The 19,361-nt window shown below is 42.5% G+C and overlaps 1 protein-coding gene across 5 annotated transcripts in view; it reads left to right on the top strand.

Moving 5' to 3' along the window:
* Window positions 1-19,361, top strand: part of C1H1orf226 (chromosome 1 C1orf226 homolog) — a 320,202-nt gene that overhangs the window by 73,210 nt on the left and 227,631 nt on the right. For 3 of the 5 annotated variants that reach the window (XM_071082036.1, XM_011770214.3, XM_011770221.3), the window contains exon 2: window positions 10,383-10,454. The exons of the other annotated variants lie outside the window; for them this stretch is intronic. In XM_071082036.1, the coding sequence (XP_070938137.1) occupies window positions 10,440-10,454 (15 nt within the window). In that variant the 5' untranslated portion in view covers window positions 10,383-10,439. The remainder of the gene's footprint in view (window positions 1-10,382; window positions 10,455-19,361) is intronic. 5 annotated transcript variants of the gene reach the window in all.

Raw genomic sequence — 19,361 nt, 5'->3', positions numbered from 1 at the left:
TCCTTATGATTGTAAAATATTTTCTAAACTATAAAACCTCAATCTGCATTATCTAATTTGGATTTACTGTGGTGCAATCATGGCCCACTGTAGCCTTGACCTCCTGGGCTCAAGCGATCCTCCCACCATGGCCTCCTGAGTAGCTGGTACTACAAGCGTGTACCACCATGCCTGGCTAATTTTTTTCATTTTTATTTTTTATAGAGATAGGGTCTTCCTATGTTGGCTAGGCTGGTCTTGCACTCTTGGACTCAAGTGGTCACCCTACCTCGGCCTCTCAGAGTGCTGGGATTTCAGGAGTGAGCCATCATGTCTGGCCCATCTAATTTTCATTCTTATGACAACCCTGACATGTGGGTAGTACAGATACTAGGTACATTTCATGAATGAAACAAAGGCTTGGTGAGTTTAAGTACTTATAATTTAGGAGGTATAGGATGTTAGTGCTGCGCAAAGCTGAGTGCTTTCATTCTTCATGTGAAGAATAAGGGATCTCTCTCTGTTGTCATCCTACAACCTTCTCATTTCTTCAGTTTACTGTTCTCCAGTAGTTGGATGACCATTTCCCTCTTTCCATTCCCAAAGTCATTTAATTCCATTCCCAAAGTCATTCAGATGAACCAAATAGGGACCCCTGTCCATTCCTTGCAAATCTCAGTGCCCCACCATTTTTCACTGATGTGTTTTTGACCTTCTGACAATTCGGGTGTCCATACACAGGCATCCTCATCTAGCTAAAGTTGAGTTTAATGTAGTGAATCAGGCCTTACTGGGGCATTGGCTTGTGTTCTTCCTGATTACTTATTTCCTACTGAAGTATTAGCATGGTGGTACAGGGTAGGGAGTCCTACACTGGTTCTGATTCTGCCACTCACAAGCTACATTTTCATTCTTTCTCTGAGCCTTGATTTTCCCTTCTATAAAATGAAGGGTTAGATCAAATCACATTTGAGGCCACTTAAACTCTGTCATTGGATCTGACTTCCTTATTGGTTTTCTGGTGTTCTTTGTTCACCCCTCCATTCCTGGTTTACCTGATACAGGTGATGATTTTAATGATTATACAGCCTTTGTTAGTGTTTCCTTCTGCCTCACACCATGCATTGGACTTTCTCTTCCTTTCTTTTCCCTAGGAGAAAATAACCTGTTGGCCAAGTCAGCATCCCAGGTAGGCATGACAGAAAGTGCTGGCTGCCCAGGGTGCAGCCCGGCCTCTGCCTCACACCTGCCTCTGTGACACGAGCCAGAGATTTTAATCACTAACCTGAGGCTTTTATTCAGGAGCTAATAGTTGAAAGGCCAGAACAGTTTCTCTGTCTGCCTGCTTTTTTTCTCTCCTCTTTGCTGTAACCCTCAGATCCTCATAATAAAAATAATCAGGCCAACCCATCTAAGCTTTTGCTAATGGAGACTAAGAGAACTGAAAGACGCAGCCTCCCCATGGGCATGCTGGTTGGATTGTTCTGTCTTACCCCGTGTCCCTTTTAGAGAATTGCATGGCATTAGCATAAAGACAAGTCATCGCAATTATTTTGCACCCAGCCCCTTAATGTTGAGGAGCAGGAAGGATTCTGCTGTGATCTCTGGCACATTCATCGGCCCCTGCTGAGCTACTGATCAATAGTGACACAGTTGCATCAGATGGCCTTCAAATAGTGCTTCCTTTTTCAGATGGGCTGGGAGAGAGAGGAAGAAATATAAGTGCCTCATTCCTCTTAGACTACAAATAAATGAAGATGTGGTGTGCAGCTGCATTTCAAGCATTTTGGAAGCTTTTCTGGTGTATGTGAGGGGTGGGTGGGGGGTTGGCACTGAGGCTTCTATCTTGATTGCAGTTGAGAGCAAGGATGCTGGTAAATGTCCACATGGGCACTTTGAGTCGCTATCCCCACGTCCCTTACACCCTAGCACCTGGAGAGCCTCAAGCAAGCCTCACAAGTGGGGAGTGGGACACCCTGACGCAACTTTTCTCTTTGTCCTCCCCTCCCCCAGAGTATTTAGTAGGAGTTTACTGGCTGAGTGTGTGCCCCGGAATCTGGGGCCGCTCCTGCTGCTGCAGTTAATGCTGCTTTGTTCCATGCTAAATGAGGCGAGAACTTTCACCCTGGTCACATTCATAATCCCGCTCAGCAGGACGCTCAGCTGTGCACAAGAGCAGTTTCTGCAGGCAGGGAAGGGCTTTCCCTTTGGAAAGTCCTTTGGAAAGCTCCTTTGGTTCTCTGTTTCAGGAAGCTATCAGTACTGAACCTCAGAGGATAGGTTCAGGGACTAACTCAGACGGGCAATCTCAGCTGGGGGTTTCTAGGCACGACCAGGCTATCAGATTTCTTTATGCTTGTGTGTGTTTTGGAGAGAGGACACGGTATGACCAGGAGACCAGTGGGATATGAGGAGGTAGACAGGGAGACCAGTATGCATTTGGGACCCCCAGGGAGAGAGTTGGGAAGAATGCAGGGGTCCTAGACTGGAAGCCAGGAGCCTGGGGGAGACCGAACCCCTTTTCTGCCATCTGCTAACTGCTTTGGGCTTCACTGTCCTCTGTAAAAGAAGGGAGTTACCTCTGAAACTCACACGTTGTATGCTGTGTGCTGAGGCTGTAGAACTGAGCAGCTTCAGAGAGGAGATGAGAGCTGGGAGTGCAGTAGAGGCAGGGACCTTTACGTTATGCCTATTTCTGGGGGTCCTGTCCTTTCCTGTGGCCTTGCCTGCGCTAGCTAGTCAGTGGGGCTTTAACAAACCCACAGCAGAAGATTCTGCTAGCTTCTTCGGAAGCATGTTTTCTTGTTCTTAATGATAGTTAACTTGGCTAGTCATAAATCCTAAATCTGCCTCCCCTAAAGTGGGGAGCAGTTAAAATCTCCACTTGATTTTCTTGTTTTTCCACCTGCCCCTTTCTGCGGGCTTCCTTGGAGTTTCCTGAGCACGTGCACTGAAGACCTGGCTGGGGTTTACACGTGATTTTGGAGGCTTCCCCTTTGTGACTGCCTCCTGCCTGCCCTCTCTTTTAAGCTCCTCTGGCTGTCCCAGTCTCTGGTATCCAACTCCCCAGGTTATCAGAGTGAGCTTTTCTGCCTGAGCTCCCGCCGGCCTGTGCTGTGCCTGTGGGGTTGTGCTGCCAGACGAGATGCCACACACCCAAGCCTCACCGAGAGCAGTTCCCTTCTTTCAAAGCTTGACTTCCCGTAATCTCTGCCTGCTTTTGGTCTCTTTCCAGGGCTTTCAAAGTTACTATTATTATCTTAAACAATAGATTTTATTTTTTAGAGAAGTTTTAGGTTTAGAGAAAAATTGAGAGGCAAGGCCAGAGGTCTCATATATTCCCTTCCTTCCCTATTTCCTTATTATTAACATCTTACATTAGTGTAGTACATTAGTTATAATTGATAAGCCAATATTGATACATTATTATGAACTAACATTCACAGTTTGTATTAATGAACTAGCCTTCCTCATCCTGAGGCTAGGCTTTTTGTGTCCTGCATTCTATGCAGAGCTAGTTTTTCTATCTTGTTCAGAGTTCCTATTTGTTACTTGTGGGAGGCTTAATCTGATACTAGCTACTCCAACTTTATCAGAAGCAGAATAATCTGATGCATTTATTTTTGATTGATAAATACATTTTTTCCTTGTCTCTGGAAGCACCTGACATAAACATTGTGAGTAAAAGACGTTTCCAGAAGAAGGTGATGGTGATGGCAGAAAGTCTAACAAGTCTATGGATGGCGATTACATTGGTGGATGTTTCAAGCTTTCTGTCTTGCTGCTTTTCACATTATGATTCATGTACCAGGGGCCACAATGGTAGAATTGATTGGTGTCTTCAGAAGTTAATCTCCAGAAAACAGGGTGGAAGCCAGAAAATGAAAGCACTTTATGAAATATTAACTTAGTACTGAGGCTGAGGTTGTCCAGAAACTTATTTAAAAAATTTGAAGTCCTTCAGTTAACTTTATTTGCAGTTAGCTCCTGCTTATCTGGAAGATGAAGCCACGGATAGAACAGATACAGATAATCCCTTATGTTGATTACCTATACAGTTTGCATCTTCTGTATAGTTTTTTTTTCTTTCCAGATGTTAATGAAAAAGAAGTAGGCCCTGATATTTTTAAACTCCTTTACCTTATTTCCCCTTAAGTTCAGTGGTCAATGTTCTGAATAGAGGCCCTGTCTGATGTCTCACAGCAGGGATTCCTGGAAGCAGGGGCTACAGGAATGCTACAAAAGTCTTACAGAAGGCCAGGTGATTAAAAATCCACCAGCAGGAAGGTTTAACATACCACCCCCTCGGTAAACCACGAATTGCATGTGCTATAAGAGCATCTGGCTTAGGTCCAATTGAAGTACCTGGATAAAAGGCAAGTAAGTTTTACTGTGGGACTATACAGGGTGTAATGGAGGGCTGGAAGGAGCAGGCGGATGCCTCAGATGCCGGAACACCAGGCAGAACCTAGGACTCAGGATGCTCCTCAGAGGGGAGATTCTCCTATGGGCACTTGGGGTGAATCTGTGTTCATTTTTGGAAGATTCTACTCAGTCAAATGTATTTTGAGCATCTCCTGTGTGCCTGGACCTGTGGGAGGCATGGTCAGTTAGTGATGACTAAAGCATGTTTTAGCTGTGTGTTCTAGACAGGAGAATTGCAGGGAGGTATAGGAGTCCTCCCTAAGGGCATCTCACCTACCCTGGAGGTCAAGAAAGGGGAAGTAGAGATTAAGCAGAAATCTACAGGAATGTTGGAAGATTAGGGGACGAGTGGGTAGAAGAAGAGTGTTCTGTGTACAGGGAGGAGCATGTGTAGATGCCCTTGAATGTGAGAAGATATGGTGTGACTGAGGAACTTCTGAATAATTGGCAAGGCCACTGGTGTGGTGTGAGATGAAGCTGGACCATGTGGCTATGTAGGCCATGCTGAGGATTTTGATTGCCGTCTTTGAGCAAATGGAAGCAAGTGTGGGAGGTTCTTAAAAGAAGGGAATAAGATGACCCAATTTGCTTTATAAAGAGATCACTCTGATAGCCTCATGGAGAATGGTTTGGAGAGGGCCATGTGGGTAGTGGAGAAACCAGTAAGGAGGCCATTGTATAGACAAAGTGAGAGAGGAAGATTTTCTGGGATCAGGTAATGGCAGTGTAGACAGAGAGGTGAAGGGGAGAGAATTAGGAGGTCCTGGTCACTGATTAGCTGTGATGGATAAGGGAGAAGCCCATTCAGGGATGACTCAAGTTTCATGCTTGAAAAACTGGTGGATTTCCTGGGGGCTACTAATCACGATGAGGAAGGCTAGAGGAGGAACATGACATGGGAGAAGGAGAGGAAGAAAGTATGCATTTCCATTTTGAAATATATTCCTCCAATTCCCAGGCATCAGGCCAACCTAGCTCCGTTGTCCTAGGAACCTGTGGGAGCCTGCATCCTGCAGGAGAGGCAGATAAAAGGAGTACTGTTTCAGAGTGATCACCTGCCACCAGTGTATCAGTCTTTGACTGAAGGCAGGGAATTGGTTTTGCCTGACCTCTGTAGGAATTGACAGAGCCCAGATCTCTGAAGGTTGTTGGCTCCTAGGCCTGAACCTCATCTACCTGCTGAGCTCACCTTCCAGTCAAGAGTGGGAGGGTGCTGCCTGAGTTCAGTTTACTGCAGAATTGCTTGAAGTTGAGCAGTTAGAAGGGCCACCCTCCAGCAAGTGCGTCTGGTCTTAGATGGTGTCTTACACTTTGGTCAAGATGAAGACTCAGGGACAGACAGAAGTTAGTTGTGGAGGTGGTAATGATTAGTTATTAAGGCACTCTTCGTTGTGGTGTCATATGTGTAAATAAAGTATTCACATGTCACACCCTCTGGTTTTGCCCTGTGCAGTAGACTTTCTGACCCTTCCTCTGCTTCCCTGGCGTTGTAGTTCTGCTGTTGATTCATGTTATTGGTGTGGATGTTTAGCTTTTGTCTAGGAGATGCGGACCTGAATCCTGCTTTGTATATCGTGTTAATCTCTCTGGATGACTCTAAGGTGCAGCTATAGCGAAAACAGGTTATTTATTCCAGACACATTCTCAGAAAGGCAAATTAGTGATTCTTTTTTGTAATTTTTTTTATTTTTAAAACTTTATTTTCAATTTTTGTGGGTACATAATAGGTGTATAGGTTTATGGGGGCACATGAGATATTTTGATATAGGCATGCAGTGCATAATAATCACATCAGGGTAAATGGGGTATCCATCACCTTAAGCATATATCCTTTCTTGGTGTTACAGATAATCCAATTACACTCTCAGTTATTTTTAAATGTACAATAAGTTATTGTTGACTGTAGTCATCCTATTGTGCTTTCAAATACTAGATCTTTATTCATCTTACCTAATTATGTTTTTGTACTTATTAACCATCCTTCCTTCCCCCTACAGCTACCCTTCCCACCTACTGGTAACCATCATTCTACTCTCGATTTCCATGAGCTGAATTGTTTTAATTTTTAGCTCCCACAAATACATGAGAACATGTGAAGTTTTTGTCTTTCTGTGCCTGGCTTATTTCACTTACCTCCATTTTTATCTGTGTTATTGCAAATGACAGAATCTCATTCTTTTTCATGGCTGAATAGTACTCCATTGTACTACATTTTCTTTATCCATTTGTCTAGTGAGGGACACTTAGGCTGCTTCTAAATCTTGGCTATTGTGAATAGTGCTGCAATAATCTGGAAGTGCAGATATCTCACCAATATACTGATTTCCTTTCTTTTGGGTATCCTAGCAGTGGGATTGTTGGATCATGTTGTAGTTCTAGTTTTAGTTTTTTGAGGAACCTCCAAACTGTTCTCCATCGTGGTTGTACTAATTTACATTCCCATTGGTAGTATACGAGGGTTCTCTTTTCTCCACATCCTTGCCAGCATTTGTTATTGCCTGTCTTTTGGATGAAAGTCATTTTAACTGGGGTGAAAGATACCCCATTGTAGTTTTGATTTGCATTTCTCTGATAATGGTGTTGAGCACCTTTTCATGTACCTGTTTCCCATTTTTGTGTTTTCTTTTGAGAAATGTCCAGTCAGATCTTTCACCCATATTTAAATCAGATTATTAGATTTTTTTCCTACAGAGTTGTTTGGACTTCTTATATATTCTGGTTATTAATCCCTTGTCAGATGGGAAGTTTGCATTTTTTTTCTCCCATCCTGTGGATTTTCTCTTCACTTTGTTGATTGTTTCCTTTGCTGTGCAGAAACTTTTTCAACTTGATGTGATCCCATTTGTCCATTTTTGCTTTGGTTGCCTATGCTCATGGGGCTTTACTCAAGAAATCTTTGCCCAGTCCAATGTCCTGGAGAGTTTCCCCAATGTTTTCTTTTAACAGTTTCATAGTGTGAGGTCTTAGTTTTAAGTCTTTAGTTCATTTTGATTTGATTTTTGTATATGGTGAGAGATAGGAGTCCAGTTTTATTCTTCTACATATGGATATCCAGTTTTCCCAGCACCATTTATTGAAGAGACTATTCTTTCCCTAATGTATGTTCTTGGGATCTTTGTTACAAATGAGTTCACAGTAGATGTGTGGATTTGTTTCTGGATTCCCCATTCTATTCCTTTGGTCTGTATGTCTGTTTTTATGCCAGTACCATGCTGTTTTGGTTGCTATAGTTCTGTAGCATAATTTGAAGTCAGGTAATGTGATTCCTTCAGCTGTGTTCTTTTTGCTCAGGATAACTTTAGCTATTTCTGGGTCTTTTATGGCTCTGTATACATTTTAGGATTTTTTTTTCTATTTTTGTGAAGGATGTCGTTGGTATTTTGATAGGGATTGTATTGAATCTGTAGATTGCTTTGGGTAGTATAGACATTTTAACAATAGTGATTCTTCTAATTCATGAACATGGGTTATCTTTCCATTATTTTGTGTCCTCTTCAATTTCTTTCATTAATGTTTTATAGTTTTTATTGTAGCGATCTTTCACTTCTTTGGTTAAGCTAATTTCTAGGTATTTAGATTAGTGATTTTCTTTGCATGAATGGGAAGGAAGGAAGGAAGAAGAGCGAGTGAGTGTGTGGTGTGTGTGATGTGTTAGTAGGGGTGTGGGGTGAGGCAAGTGTGTGGTAGGGTAGGGATGGGTGCCATCTGGGTATTTGTGTTCAGGCCCAGTGGTGGGTCTCAGTGGGCAGTAGCCCCTTTCCTGGTCTGCAGGGATCCAGTGGGAGGACCGTACAGCCCCCCAGGCCCCCTGTGATGGGTGACCTTGCTCGGTCCTGTGGCCCCAGCTCTCATGTGATGGCTGAGGGAACATGAGCCCCTCAAGGCCTGTGTATTCCTGACTACAGGGCATTCAGGGCAGGAACCATCAGCTGTGCAGTGTCAAGGAGGGGGGCATGGAAACTGTCCTCGGCTGGAGGGCCTGTGAAGTTGGGCAATCACGAATCTGGGCCTCACGTCATCCCTAGCTCTGGGTCACTGTCTTGTTGACAGACTGCACCGCCTCAGCAGAGCTCAGAAGGAAAAATGTAACCACCATTAAATCTGGCCACACTATTAGATCTAAGTGGTTTTGTTTACCTCAGCGAGTTGCAAGGTTCTTCAATAGCTGTGTTGCTCCCCAAGGGCCGTGGTGGGGCTGTCCTCTTGGGGCCAAACTGCAATGTGCTCACTGCTTGCCAGTTGTGTTCTTCAGTGTATTAGCACAAACTGTTGATCAATACTAGGGGAAATCCCTTTGTGATAATTAGTTTTTGAAACCCTCTTCACTGGGGTCAGACTTCAGCTCCAAATTTCGGGAAAAACTTGCTTTTCCCGTAACCACAGAACATTCCTTTCCCGCACAGATGACTGTCGTGGTCTTATCTTCACTCTTAATGGAATCTTTGCTTGGGTAGACATTTAAGTTATTCTGGGCTCTTAATTTCTGGTATATCCCTTGGGCTGTTTTATGTAATTTATGTATAATAAGGAAAGGCAAGTCCCAGTGGGTCAGTGTCTAATGGGATGGTATATATGAAGGAACTCATGTCATAGATGCTTAATCAATGAATCAATGTTGGGTTGTCCTATTTTCTTGTTTCATTCTTATAAGGAATGATATCTAGAGATTATACCTTTTTTAATTTTTACTTTTTGACATAGAGCCTCACTCCATCATCTGGGCTAGAGTGTCATGGCATGATCTCAGCTCAGTGCAACCTCTGCCTCCTGGGTTCAAGCAATTCTTGTGTCTCAGCCTCCCGAGTAGCTGGAATTACAGGCATATGCCACCACGCCCAGCTAATTTTTGTATTTTTAATAGAGATGGGGTTTCATCATGTTGGCCAGGCTGGTCTCGAACTCCTGACCTCAAGTGATCTCCTTGCCTCAGCCTTCCAAAGAACAGAATTACAGGCATGAGCTACAGTGCCCAGCCAAGATTATACTTTTGATCCAGCAATCTTACTTCTAGGAATCTGGCAATCTTACTTCCAGAGCTACTCGGATGGGCTCAAACTTGTATAGATGAAAAGTATAATTTGTAATAGTGACATAGCATGTCCATCAGTAGGGGAGCCATTATGTGTAATGTAATAGTCTTGTATTCATTGGCATAGAGAGATGCCCTAGTTGTATTTAAAGTCAAAAAACCAAGTTGCAGGACAATGTGAGTAATATGAACCTTTATATAAAACAAACTCCCCCCATCTGTGAATATATACCCATCAGTACACAAAGAGAGATGTACATCAACTGTTACAGAGGGGACTTTATTCTTTTGTGCTGCATATTTCTGTATTATTTGAATAGCTTACAGTAAGAAAATACTCATATTAAGCATTCATCTTCATATTCAAATTGGTTTTAAAATAACTTCTAAGTATAATAAAAAATTTTAAATAAATTAGTTCATTTCTTTCTTCCAAACAGGAACTTAATCAAATGTGTCAGGTATCTAAAACATCTAGGCCTAAATCAGTGAAGTTCCATAGTTAAAAAAGGTATATATTCTTTTTTTTTTTTTGAGAGCACTAATATTTGCCAATCACTTTTGTGTAGGACATTTTATTCTGTTTGATCTTTACTGAGAGCCAATGTTACAGTTGAGAACATTGAGACAAAAAAAGTGAATTGCCTTGCCATAAAATTAGTGGTGGAAGAGTCTTCATACCCAAGACTTTCTGGCTTGAAAGGCTGCTTGGTTAGACACAGTGCTCTACTGGATCTCTGGTTAAGAGCAAGATAAAGGAAGCAGTAATTTCTGGTTAACTTGCTCTTTATAAAGTTAGAAACAGACTCAGAACAAAACACCCTTCTGGCTCTTAATTTCTTCATCTGTCAAATGGGCAGGTGAGCTGGCCCTTCACCCTTTGGAACTTTCTGGGATTAGGGACACTTGCTACCCCTCCTCTCAATGAGTGTTTGCTTCTCCCCCACAGTACGTAGGAAGCCTGGACGTGCCAAGGCCCAACAGCAGGGTGGAGATCGTGGCTGCCATGCGCCGGATCCGGGTGAGTGGCCAGAGGCGGGCTGTGTGGAGCGGGGAGTCAAGTATCTTAGCTGCTGGCCCTTCTAGGTAGGGCTGGAGGGGCCAAAATGGATGGCTGCACCCCTTGCAAACCCAAACTCCTCCTCTCTGTACCCTCCGGGAGGCTGTTCTGAATTGAATGTTTGATCTTGATGAAAGGCCAATGTTAAAATGGATGTGATGGCTGGAGTTGTACCATCTTCTCTCTCTTGTGACCTGTAGCTCCTCAAACTGAGATGCACGTTACCTTGATGATGTGTAGTGACTGGCCAGGGACTGATGTCTCTTTTTTATTCAAAGATTTTAGGGAAAAGGTTTAGTAGTTAGCTGGTAATTGACTCAAAACATTCTTTAAAAAGGTAATTTATTGTGGTATAGAATATAAGATTTACTTGGATTTTTAAGAGTAAATATGAGATTTTAACAAAATTTTATTGGTTGGATGCTTTAGGCTCCGGGAGTGTCAGTGCATTTTCTTCTGCCATTTTGTCTACTTTCGGAGAGTTCGGTATACCTTCTCGTTGATATATGTGGTTCAGTCTATGAACTTGTTGCTTTCTGACTCTGTGGTACATGGAGCTGAGACTGAACAAGAATTAAATTCTCTTCTGATACCTGCAAAGGAATTTGTCCATGTTCTCTGCACTGGAACAGAATAAATTACTTTGTACTTGTGCATTTCAAAGGTAGGTTCGGGATTGGTGAAATGGATTTTAATTGTTTATTGTAAGAGAAAATTGGCATTAGAGATGGCACGATTGGTCATCCCTGGATGCAGCCTGGTTTGCTCTTTAGAATCATTGTTCTGTAGAATAATTTACTCACCTAAATGGAAAACATGTAAGTGATGCTGTAGCTTCATTTTTCCTTCTTAGTTTTACTTTCAGTCAATCCTTCATCTGGTCAACAGAAACTTCAACTCAATGACAGCAACGTTGGGAAGAAAATTTGCATGATTGGGGCTCTTTCTCTGCACAGTTCATCAGCCTAATAAAATCCTTTCATTGCCTTGATCTTCCCAGGATTTCAGCATTTTTTTATTGTTAAATTAAATTTATTGAGACTGCCATTAAATACAACAGTACTATTTTCATGGACACAGTAAGAAGTAGCTTCAAAGCACTTTTACTTGAGTTGTTTCATTCAGTGTTCACAGCAGGCTGTGAAGTGGGGTACCAGTCACCCTCATTTTCTAAACTGAAGCTCAGAGGGGTATAGCGTGGAGTCCCATAGGTCTAGGAAGGGGCAGCCATATGGCCTGAATGTATTTCTTCACTCAGTCTCATGAGAACATGCAACTTTTGAGTGTTTCCAGGCCTCCTCTTTTCCTTCACCCTCTAGCTCAGATAGAAAGCACAGAGGCCTCGGCTGGGGAACATCTGGAGGTGTTACAGTTGTTAGGATGGGCTGCTACTTCCACCACAGTTGTGGTTGCTGCTGTGATAAGAAGGACTGGACCTGCAGCTGGCCTGTCCTTGGGGTTTCAACCAAAAATAGTGCCTTTTTAATTCACTTTTGACTAAGAGACAGAGAATATGTTGGCAGTAGTATCACCATCATTATGAAAGTGATATCTCTGTTAATAGTAGTCACTATTAGGAATAGCTACTTATGTGCCAGGTGCTTTGTTAGGCTTTTTAATATTGAAATAATATTTTATTATTTTATTTACTATTTATAGCTACTCTAGATGAGGATGTTATTATTACATTTTATAGATGAGGAAATAGAACCTTGGGCAGATTAAATAATTCTAGGTCAAGTTGCTGTGAGTAGGAAGAGTCGGGATTCATATTCAGGACTGTGCTGGCCCATTTGTAACCCTGCTGAGGGCTCTTTGTGACCCTAATATGAGTCATTACCGCTGCTGAGGAACCAAAGAACTGGTACATGGAACCTCCCCAGTAAGAGAGCCAGTGGCAGAGATATAACTTTGTGGAATAAACAGAGGTACAGGTAAACATCACCTGGAAGCAAGGGAAGGCCGAGGCATGGGATGGGGCTGGCCGGTCGTGGGATCTGGAGGCGTCTGGGGTTAGAATGTGACCCCAGTCTCCTTTTCCCTCATCATCTGCCAGCCCTTATGGCCCATGTGCCTCTTCCTGTAGCTCCCTTCCTATGGGCTGCTTCCAGTGCTTAATGAGCAGCTCATTAAATTAGAGGGAGCAATTAATTGGCCAGAAAGCTGTTTGGTCTGGCTGGCCAGTCTCTTGTTTAGACTGGCCACCATTAATAGCAAGTGCTGTGGTATGTGTTTTACCCTAAACCCCTCAATTCACTGCTAGGTCCAGGCTGCTATTTTCTTTTCTTCTTTTCCTTTTAAAAGCTGTGTTAGCTGTAATTACAGCTTTCAAGAACTAGGGCATGGGATTTCTGTGTAAAGGACTATTCTTGACTTTGTCCTTTTATGTAGAATGGTGCCAGGCTAACATTGGGCAGGCTTTTGGTTGCTGGGTGTTCTGATGGGTTCAGAAGACACAGGCCTCACAGCTTGGCTGGAGCAGTGGGTAGACCTTGGAAAACATCAATTATGATAAGAATCACAGGGCCTCACATGTGTGAGATGTTAACCTCCCTGAACCTGTCTAGAGTGCTAAAGGGACAGTTGATGGTCAGTGAAGATCATCTGTTTCCCAGAGAGAGAAGCATTCAGAGTGAAGGGATCTGTGTGAGGTGTCCCCATTCATTCTTTGAGCTGGGGCTCCTATTCCTTACCCCAGAGTGGACTCTGAGCTAAATATCTGGCCTTTGTTTTTTACTGGTGCTTTCCTCTTCCCTCTCTCCATTTCTCATTTGGTCCCTCTTGATGTTCTTTCTGAATTTATGTTATCTGTCTTGAGCGTGTTTTGCTTTTTTTCCTTTTTAATGTGCTTTCAGTATTAATTATGGTGGTAAATGTGTAACACTAAATTTAACTGTTTTTAAGTGTGAAGTTCAGCAGTGTTAGGTATATTCACACTGTTATGTCACAGATCTCTAGAACTTTTTCATCTTGCGAAATGGACACTCTATACCCATTAAACACAATTCCCCTTCCCCCTCTTGCCAGCCCTTGGGAACTACCTTTCTACTCTCTGTTTCTGTGATTTTAACTACTTCATATGAATGAAATCGTATAGTATTTGTCCTTTTTTGACTGGCTTATTTCATTTAGCATGATATCATCAAGGTTCATCCATGTTGTAGTATGTGACAGGATTTCCTTCCTTGTTAAGGCTGTGTAATATTCCATAATGTGTGTATACCACATTAAAAAAAATCCATTCATTTAACTATGAACATTTTAGTTGCTTCTGCCTCTTAGCTGTTGTGAATACTGCTGCAATGAACATAGGTATGTAAATATCTTTTTGAGAACTTGCTTAGAAATTTTGGGGATATATACCCAGAAATGTGATCGCTGGATATGGTAGTCCTGTTTTTAATTTTTTGAAGAACCTCCATACTATTTTCCATAATGACCATCATTTTGCATTACCATCACAACTTCCTTGTTTATTATTTACCAGAGAGTAGAAGCTCAGTGTTAGAACCAAGACCAAACTGCAGGCATTTGATTCCAGATCTGGTACTTCCCCTGCTCCATGCCAACTCCTTGGTATTGGGTCTATCCATATATTACTCTCTGATCTCTATAATGACCCAGACAAGAAGGAAGCTTAAAGGACACTCCCCAGAACTACAGGATGGTTGTCCTGCTTGCTCTTTGTTTACCAAGGATCCAAAGGTCTGAGAAGTTGCCAGCTGGAAAAGGAAGAGGAAAGTGAGAGAAGAGGGAATATGGCTCCTTTTTAAATTGAGACCTATTTTTATTTTCTTTTAGCTGTATAGCTTAGAACAGTTCACAAAGTTTAGGGAAGTTCTGCTTCAGCTGGGGATTGGTCTGACACTGGTGCTGCTTGCTTGGAGGTTGCTGGTTGAAGGTGCAGGGTGGCTGATAATGCTGAAACCAGGTTGCTGGCATTGCACTGTCAGTCCAACTGTGTGAATAGGTGAGTCCAGCAGCCAGATGTTTGGTATGATTTGCATTAGTAAATATGAACACCAATCTGTCATTTAACTTTTTAGCTTTCCTGGGAAGGCAGCACTATGTAGTGGAAAGAGCTCTCAGTGAGGAATAATGAGAGCTGGACTTGAGTCTTCTCCTTGACTTAATATATAACCTTGGTGAGGCATGTAACTGCTGTTAATCTGTTTCCTCATTTATAAAAGGCAGAGCATGACATTTCTTGTTCTGTCTCTCTAGTGCTATTGTTGAATCTGGGATGAAGCATGGCAAAACGTTTTATAAACCATAAAGTGCTATTTATATTCATTGGTATCATTTTTATACCTTCCTTTGGGTTTCAAAGCATTTCATAAATGCAGATAAATACCCTGAGAGATATTGAGCTGCCTCATCTAGCCCCTTTTAATAGCTAGCATCTTTTTTTCAGGTTTTAGTGCAAACATCCCTTCCTTGGGGAGGCCTTTCCTACCTAGGTCATCTTGTCCTCTCATGTTCTGTGGCACCACACCCCTCTCTTTTGTAGCACTCAGAGCAACTGTATTCCCAACGTTTGGCATGGTGCCCATCTGTGCTCAGTAAACATTTGTTGAGTGACTGAGAAAATTAATCTTACTTAATAACCACCTGAGCATAAACCCATGCAATCTGGGGAGGCTCCACTGAGGCAGTTCTGGGGAAGGAAGACGGCTGCACTGAAGTCAGACTTGATGGGTTCTATAGCTTTGCCAAGGATGCTGGTGTGGAGAGAGCTGGGCTGCAGCGCCCGGCTCCAGCGTGTTACTGGGTGACTCCTGACCCCTTCACCTTTGGAGCCCACTGTTGCTGTGGGAACTGGAGGCTTTCGGTGCTGTCCTTGTGGCTGGAGATCCAATTTCTGGCTCTTAAACCAGGGGATAGATCCCTGCAGTCAAAATGTGGTGCAGCCTCTGGAGGCCTGTACAGACCAAACCTAGGAGGGATGTGCACTGCATCTAGATGACACTCAGGGACGTCTGGTTTCCTGTGGTGGCTCCTCTGGCTGTAGGCTGGGCAAAAACTTGGCCCCACTGCAAATGATCTTCCAAATGGTCCAGTGTGGAGTCAGAGTTTCCTATTTAACAGTGACTTGGTTTCTCAAGTGTGACACTCTGGAGTGGTGTTGGTCTTGGCCTTGAACAGAATGCACCGGTGACCAGAAAATGGTCAAGCCCTCCTCTCCCTGCAGCCCTCTTCCAGAATTGCCAACTCTTCCAGAAATTCTCTCAAGAAAAACAAAAACAAAAACAGAATAATATAAAGTGACCTTAGATGCTCTCTTGGGAGAACGTAACTGAAATGCTCTTAGGAGAACATCCAGGGACTGGTGGACGGGCGGCTTTATAGAGGCAGCGACTGGAGTTGTGAGTGCCACCTATCTGCACTTGTGTTTCCTTACCCACCAGCAGTATGCCTCTGCACGTGGTCTCATACATTCAGCCCTGAAATCCATATTTTACCTCCTCTGGAAAGCTTTGTCCAGGAGTCACTTTATCCCTTTTTATAACTTTCTCCCTAAGTAGACCCCCTCAGCACCATTTACTCCTTTGTCATTGTTCTCCTTTTCATCCCAAGTTCAGAGTTGGCAAGCCTGGCTCAGAACAGCTGAAGTTGTAACACAAACCTCTCTTTCACTGTGTTAGCATGGCCCTATTAATTTCCTATGCTGCTGTAACAAATTATTTAAAACTACAAACTTAGTGGCTTAACACAAACTTATAGTTCTCAAGGTCAGAGTCCAAAATGGGGCTAAAATCAAGGAGTTGTCAGGGCTGTGTTCCTTCTGGAGGCTCTAGAGAAGAATCTGTTCCTTGGCTTTACCAGCTTCCAGAGGCTCCCTGGATTCCTTGGCTCATGGCCCCTTTCCATCCTTAGTGCTGGCAATTATGTCCCTGAATTATGGCCCCTGCTTTCTGTCTTCACATCTCTTTCTCTAACTCTGACTCTCCTGCATCTCCATCGCCTTTGGTTATAAGGTCCCTCGTTATTAGATTGGGCCCTCCTCATTCTTCCTTCCCCAGTAATCCAGGATAATCTCCCCTTCTCAAGGTCCTTAATTTGGTCACACCTGCAAAGTGCCCTTTGTCATGTAAGGTAACACATTCATAGGTTTTGGGGATTAGGTCATGGACCTCTTTGGGGGGCTTTGAGTCTGTCTACTATAATGGGATTAGAGTATTAGGCTCATAGCAGGGATTGGAGAGATTCCACCCCCTACTGAGGTACTCTAGTATTGGGATCAGGAAGAACTAAATTCAAATTCTGTTTCTTCTGTTTACTAGCTAAATGACTGAACACATTTCTTAATCTATCAGTTGTTCTTTAATCATCAGGAAAATTGGGATAATATCCTTTTGGCACATGTATTTTACAGTTATACATGAATGCATGCAGAATACTGAGTGAAGTGCCTAGCATGTGGATTGTGAACCATCAATAATAGTTCTTTGCCTCCTTTCTTTTTTTTCCCCAAGACAGGCTCTTGCTCTGTCACCCATGTTGGAGTGTGGTGGCATGATCATGGATCAGTACAGCCTCAACCTCCCAGGCTCAGGTGACCCTCCTGCCTCAACCTCCCTAGTAGCTGGGACTACAGGCATGTGCCACCACACCTGGCTAATTTTTAAAATTATTTGTAGGGATGGGGTCTCCCTATGTTGCCCAGGCTGGTTATTCCTTTTTAATTACTGTGCATTGGAGCAGGGCACTGGGGTCAGAAAACCATACATGTTGGCTGCCAAGCACGCATAAGCACCTGCTAAATGTTAGTTATTATTATTAAAGACATGAATTCAATTGCTTTTAGGGCAATCATTATTTTTAACCAGTCAGCACATCAGTGTTTCTTAGAAAGGGTTCTGTGGCTCTTTTGGAATTTAGTAATGTATGTTCAAGTGTCTGAGAGTTCTCCATAAGAATTTTAAAATTTTGTTTTTCATTTGATCCTGATGACAACAAGATAAAATAAGCCTGTTCTGCACTGTTGGAAGGGCCATTGTCTGCCCGAGCACTGTCATTTGAATTTATCATTCACAGCTGCGTTTGTCTACTTGTTTCTACATGTGTTGCCATCAAATAGTTCTTCTGTAAGGGTTATGCCCTGAAGAAAAAGAACAGAAAATTTTAATATGTATATATATATAATGAATTCTAATAAGGTGAAGGACACATGACTGTACTTTGCACAGTCATGAGTTATAAACCAAGATTTTTGTGGTAATTGGAATAGAGAGAGAAAAGTAGCAGAAAAATGGAGTTAAGTGCATGGTGCATGGTACAGAAGGCGAGGCTGATATGTAGCCATAGTTCCTGAGGCAGCCTCTGGAGTTGCTGATGGCTAGTGTTTGTCCTGATAACTTTCAGTGTCTTTTCTCATTTGTTGGGACTGTACCATCCTGGCTGTAGAATTTCTGAGTATCACCCTGTGTATTCCTCTGCCAAACCCAAGAGAACTTGGGGCGGGTAGTCACTGTATATTCCTGTTGTGAGCAGTGATATCATTTCAGTTACAAGGACAAAGTATTCTCTGACTTTAGCATTCTTAATTTGTTTTGGTTACAGAATTTGTGTTTAATTTATAAATCTGTGTAAACCCTGTAAGTGATTTATATCTAGTTTTATGCTTTACATATTTAAATGATGTAACAAACATCATTTGCAACGCTTCTTTGGGTAACAGCTTTTTGAGGTCTAATTCTCATACCATATAATTCACCCATTTAAATATACAATTCAGTGAGTTTTAGTATATTCCTAATGTTGTATAACCATTACCACAATCAATTTTAAAACATTTTCACACCCCAAAAAGAAACTCTGCACCTCTAATCCATCTTCCCTGACTCCCCAACACCCCTAGCCCCAGACAACTACTAATCTATATTCTATCTCTATGGATTTGCCTATTTTGGACATTTTAGATGGCATCATACAATATGTGGCCTTAGGTATTTGGCTTCTTTCTTTTAGCGTAGTGTTTTCAAGGTTCTTTCATATTGGGGCATGTAACAGTACTTCATTTCTTTTTATTACTGAGTAACATTCCATAGCATGGCTATACCACATATTATTTATTCATTTAAACACTGGGTGTTTGCCAATTTTTTTTTTCCTTAAAAGGGGCCCAGACTTCATTAAATTTTAGAAAACACTTGATAGGGATTGAGCAGTGTGTGATGGAATGGTTAGAACTGTCTTCTTCTCAGCCAAAGGAAACAAATCAGTGCTTTCTTAGGGGGCAAAGTATTCTCATCAATATAAAGAGCAGTGCCCGGACAGCAGGACCTAATTTTTTCCCATTCATTTGAAAAAATAAATTGACTTCCCCTTTTGAGCCAATACTTTTTTAGGCTCTGGGGATACAGCAGTCTACAAAACAAAGTCCCTGTCTGCATGGAGTTTATAGGGGTGGGTGCTCTTTACACAGACTGTTGCGGAAGGCTTCTAGCCTCATGTCTCTAGAGATGTGAATGGAAAGAGGGAGTGAGCCATGTGGGTATCTGGAGGAAGTGTTCCAGACAGAGGTCAGCAAGTGCCAATGCCCTGGGCACAGGAATGGGCTTTGCAGGTTCAAGAAATAGCAAGAAGGCTATTGTGAATGGAAACTTGGGAGCTTCAGGGAGTGATAGATTATTTCTAGGATTTTATTCCCAGGACTCACACCTCAGGAGAATCTGGTTTGCTAAGTACCTACTGAATACATAATGGAAAATACATTTATCTTTTCCTGAATCTGCAGCAGACGGAAAAGTCACTCAGTAGGAGGAGTTTGGTTCTGCTCTTGAGGTGAAGTGATTTGGGAATGATTTTTAAACTGGGGCTAGAACTGCTGAATGCATTATCTGTCAATAGAGAAGAGTTAGTAAG

This window comes from Macaca nemestrina, chromosome 1 (genome assembly GCF_043159975.1).
Source record: "Macaca nemestrina isolate mMacNem1 chromosome 1, mMacNem.hap1, whole genome shotgun sequence".
In the NCBI taxonomy this organism is placed as follows: domain Eukaryota; kingdom Metazoa; phylum Chordata; class Mammalia; order Primates; family Cercopithecidae; genus Macaca; species Macaca nemestrina.
Note: the sequence above shows the minus strand (reverse complement) of the source record. Positions and strands in the feature narration are given on the sequence as shown.